At 62.2% G+C, this 4,898-nt stretch overlaps 1 protein-coding gene across 1 annotated transcript in view; it reads left to right on the top strand.

Moving 5' to 3' along the window:
• The first annotated feature begins 4,675 nt into the window (after positions 1-4,675).
• TRAF5 (TNF receptor-associated factor 5) overlaps positions 4,676-4,898 on the top strand; it is a 14,940-nt gene continuing 14,717 nt past the window's right edge. Inside the window, exon 1 of the mRNA XM_004694923.2 lies at positions 4,676-4,893. Within this exon, the coding sequence (XP_004694980.1) occupies positions 4,676-4,893 (218 nt within the window). The remainder of the gene's footprint in view (positions 4,894-4,898) is intronic.

Below are 4,898 nucleotides of genomic sequence, written 5' to 3'. Positions count from 1 at the left end.
CTCTGCCGCCTTTCCAGGCTGGGGCCTGCAAGCGCCCCGGCCCCGCAGCCGGCATGCTGGGGTCCCGTGGTCAGCGGCTTGCGGCCCTCAGGCCCCCTCGGTCTGGGGGTAGCTTGGGAAAGCGCCCGGCAGAGTCGGGGCCAGGAGCGGGGCTGGCGTCTGCACCCCACGGCCCCCGGGCCGTTCGCAGCCGAGAGCCGTGCAGAGGTGACCACCAGCACGTCAGCTCCCACGTAAAATCCTTTCGGGGTTCAGAACAGCTGGTGACGTGACAGGACGCGGCTGGGCCGGGGCCCCAAGAGCCATCTGGAGGGGTGTCAGATGCCTGTGGGCCTGACTCAGCCCCTGTCCCCGAGCACCCCAGGGGGTGTCTCACTCACCTCAGCACCTCACCTCCCTCTGCCACCCTGCCCCCCACCCGCCACGGGCACCCTGGCCTCCGTCCACCAAATGCCTCTGTCTTCCCCAAGACCAGCTGAGGTGCTATCTTCTCTGTGAGATGAGCACAGACACCCCAGAAAGTGCAAGCCCCCCCATCACCAGTTCTGTTTAAATCCCTGTTTGGGGGGGCCTCCCTGAGGGCACAGGGGTTAAGTCGCAGCACTAGGAAGCTGTTGGCAGCCACTGTAGCGCGAGGTGGATCCCCAGCCAGGGGGTGACCCTCAGGGCGCAGCAGACCCCTCCTGTCTCCCTGCTGCCCCCCTCAGCAGTGGATTTCACTCCATCAGCCTGCTCCCCCACTCTCTTTGGTGAATCCTCTCACCCCTCCCCCACTCCTCTGGCCTGTACCCCAGTTCTTGTATGCATAAATAAATAAATATTTTTTTTTAAAAAAAGCCCTGTTTGGGGTACTTGGCTCCCCGCATAGTTCCTGGGCTCATGTCTGCAAGCTGCACTGTCCAGTATTAAAACACCCCCTAGTCTCCAGACCTCCCCTCACCTGATCTGTGGGGGCTAGGGGCGCAGAGCGGACCCCAGAAACACAAGCACCTGTGTCCTTTTCATGCTGACTGAAAGTGACATTCAGGCCGCTTCAGAATATTCGACAGACCTGCTCTGGAGGCGTCACGCTGGTTTCTGTGCAGGCATCCCGCGGGGGCACCTCCAGGCCAGACCCTCTCCTCACACGCCGGCGGAGACTTCCTAATGTGCAAAGAGATTAAAAACTCATTTTCTCGAAAACAAATGCCTGCAAGACAGCAGCCCACTAGGAGTGAGTGACAGCAGCAGAACATGGGGTGAGGCCTGCGTGGGGGGGGCGGGCACCCCATCCTCAGGCCGCGGTTGCTGTTGAGCATGAGAAAAGGGGGTGTCTGTGAGGGTCCACCCTTGTGCTTGGCCCTGCTGGGGCAAAGACTGACACGGAGCAGTCCACCAGGGGGCCCCCGAGTGGTCATCAGCGGACCCAGGGTACTGGAACCATTTTCCACAGAAGCAGCTGACGCCTCTTTTTTTTCTTTTTTTAAGAGTTATTTATTGATGCATGCAGAACTGGGGTGCAGGCCAGAGGCGCAGGGGCGGTGAGAGGACTCCCCAGAGACAGAGCGGAGAGCAGAACAGGCCGATGGACGAAGCCCACTGCTGAGGGGAGCCGCGGGGAGACAGGAGGGGGCTGCCGCGCCCTGGGGGTCCCCTCCAGGGTGGGGATCGAACTCAGGCTGAAGTGTCAGCAGCGGCTTGCAGGGCTGTGTTTTAACCTCATGTGCCACCAGGGAGGGCCCGCAGCTGACAGCTTTAATGAGTTCAGGAAAGTTCACATGCAGAAATTGGAAAATCTTGCAGAGCTTTTCCCCTAGGAGAGCAGAGCTGAAACATTTAGCCCCACACCACTGCCTGGGGTCCCCTGCTGATTCCAGGGGCCACTCGCCACGCTTGCCCCCTCCTCCGTGACGGGTCGGAGGTGTTTTCCAGAAGCCAGGGGGCCGTCAGCAAGGGCTGAGGGCAGGTGTCTCCCGAGTAGAGACCGACAAGCATGTCAGCCGCTTGGGTTTGGCTCCTGCTGAACAGTGCCATCACGTTGACATGCATTTGCCGTGTTAGTAAAGGGCATCAACGAACACTTTCAACTGCTTGATTTTAATCTCAAATGTGGTAAATATCAATGGCTAGAACCCTCGTAGACAAAAATCTCCAGGGTCTTCGGGGTTTTTTTGAAGGTTTGTTTATCTGTGCATACAGGCCAGAGGCACAGGGGCAGTGAGAGAACCCTCCAGAGACAGAGTGGGGGGCAGAGCAGGCGGATCCACTGAGACCCACTGCTGAGGGGAGCAGCGGGGAGACAGGAGGGGTCTGCTGCACCCTGGGGGTCCCTCCCCGGCCGGGGGGTCAAACGCGCTGCAGCAGTGGCTTTGGAGAGCTTCGTAATGGGGTGCTGTAACCCAGTGCGCCACCAGGGAGAGCCCCATTTTTTATTGATGCACACAAGAACTGGGGTGCAGGCCAGAAGTGCAGGGGGTGAGAGGACTCCCCAGAGACAGAGTGGGGAGCAGAACAGGCAGATGGACTGAAAGCCTCTGCTGAGGGGAGCAGCGGGGAGACAGGAGGGGTCTGCTGCGCCCTGAGGGTCCCCTCCCCGGCCGGGGATCGAACTCGCGCAGCAGCAGCTGCCAACAGCTTCAGAGGCTGCGTTTTAACCCCTTGAGCCACCACAGGAGCCTGAATTAATGAGGTAACTCTGCTCCCCCATATCACCCTTGCTAGGGTGTCTCAGAGGGGACCTGAACAGGGAACAGGGTGGTGCATCTTCGGCCTTCCCGGGTTGAGCAGGCTGTTGCTCGGGGGTCTGTCTGAGAGTGCAGATTTAGACACTGTGTGACACAGACGTGAGCCCGGTCTCGAGGTTTCGGGGGGCCCAGGACAGGGGTTGTCAGGCCCGGGGCCTAGAGAACACCAGGCGGGCCAGGGCAGGCTGGACTTGGTTCTTTCCCTTCTCTGAGACGGGTGGGGGGGGACTTTGGGATTTGAGGGTGTCGCGTGCAGATCGGAGCTTCTGCCTCTTCATCTTCACAATGGAAGCCTGTGTTGGATCCAAGGTTCAAGACAGCCTGTGTTCAAACTGCCTTGAAGAACACAGGAAGCACACGCAGAGAGGAAAAGGTGGGGTGGCTTTGGTTTCAAACCTCAAATAAAAAACAACCCCAGGCGACGGGGCTCCTCGGAAGGATTCTCTGGTGACAGAGGCCAGTGGCTTCCTCCACTCCGGCCCCAGCCTCTGTGCGGCCCGTGGCCCCATCAACCATGAGGGGACCCCAAGAGTCAGCCCGGTGAGGCTGGCGGGCTGCTTCACGCAGCCTGACCGTGGGGCAGGAGGCCACCCCAGAGGCATCCCGCTGCCCACCGGGGTCTGGGGCGGGATGAGCGAGTCCTCAGCTCCCTGGACAGCAGGTGCTGTTGTGTGGGTAGCTCGAGCGCTTGCTTCACCTTTACAAGGGCGCTTCGGGGTCACGAAGCACCTTGCAGAAGCCTGCATGTGGTACAGCGGCCCGGCTGTGGGTTTTTCACGAAGCCCATCCGTGCTATGGAGCCCACCATACTTGAGGGGCTGTCCACACCCAGCTCAGGGCTAGGGGCGGGGGGCATGAGCCGTTTGTGGGTCACCGGGGGGCACAGACACGCACCCATAACCCCACAGCACACGCCCGCTTCCGGGGAGCACTGCTCGGACGGACGGATGCAAAGCTGGCGGGCTGAGCGTCTGTTCTGTGTGCTTCTTTAGCGTCGAAGAGGTAGTGCCCGCACGTGGAAAACTCCAGAAGGGCCAGCCGGTGAGAAACCTCCCCATCTTATGCTGCTGCCGCTCCCCGAGGCCTCGCAAGTGACAGGCTGGAGCCTGCCTGTGCTCAGAGAACAGGAGGAGGGAAAGCTTCCCGGGCGCTCGGAATAAAACGGAGAGATGCGAGTGAGTTAACGGTGGAAGACGCCAGGGGGGCGCTGGGCGGGGGCGGCTTGTGCAAAGGCCCTGTGGCAGGAGCCAGTGAGGTGGAGGCCGGGAGGAAGGTCATGGGGCGGAGCGCAGAGGGCAGGGGGAGCCCGGTCTGCTCCATTTCCCTCAGAGCCAGGGGAGCCCTGGAGCCCGAGGGGTGGCGACCCTCAGTCACGCTGGGCTTTGAGGCTGCAGCCCGGCTGTGGCGCGCAGAATGGACTGCAGGGGGCGCAGTGAGCTGCTCCTGGGAGGTGACAGGTGTCTGTAGGGTGGAAGCGGCCTGGTGGGCAAGGGTCTTGCGTGTGTGTTGCAAGCATCCACTTCAGGTCTCTCGAAGAGCAGGAGGATCCCCAGCAAGAGTTTGCTAGGATGCAGGGGACACCTGGTGATTTTGTGTTTAAGATCTGTTTACTTTTGCATGGGAGAAGTGGGGTGCAGGCCAGAGGTGGGGGGATGAGCGGCTTCCCCAGAGACAGCGGGGAGCCGAACAGGCAGATGGACGAAGCCCACTGCTGAGGGGGCCGTGGGGAGACAGGAGGGGTCTGCTGCGCCCTGGGGGTCCCCTCCGGGGCTGGGGGGCTGCTGGAGGAAGGCGGAAGCCTCTGGAAGCTTCTGGCCCAGCCCCCAGGGAGCCGGGAAACAGCTGGGAGCCGGCGGGCGCCCGCGGGCGCTGGGTGGTGGCAGTCATCAGCCGCGGGGGGGTGCAGCCACGAAGGGGTCCGCCCTCACGCCCCTTCTCTCCCGGCCCCCAGGATGGCTTCCACGGAGGGCCACGGAGGCAGCCCCTGCGGCTTCGCGCGCCAGAACTCGGGCAACTCGCTGTCCCTGGACTTCGAGCCCGAGGCCGAGTACCGCTTCGTGGAGACGCTGGAGGAGCGCTACAAGTGCGCGCGCTGCCGCGCCGTCCTGCACAACCCGCACCAGACCGGCTGCGGCCACCGCTTCTGCCAGCGCTGCATTCTGGCGCTCAGGTGGG

The sequence above is a fragment of the Condylura cristata genome, unplaced genomic scaffold (genome assembly GCF_000260355.1).
Source record: "Condylura cristata isolate star-nosed mole 26May11 unplaced genomic scaffold, ConCri1.0 scaffold00050, whole genome shotgun sequence".
Classification (NCBI taxonomy): domain Eukaryota; kingdom Metazoa; phylum Chordata; class Mammalia; order Eulipotyphla; family Talpidae; genus Condylura; species Condylura cristata.
The sequence above is the reverse complement of the archived record's forward strand: the minus strand, read 5'-3'. Positions and strand labels throughout refer to the sequence as shown.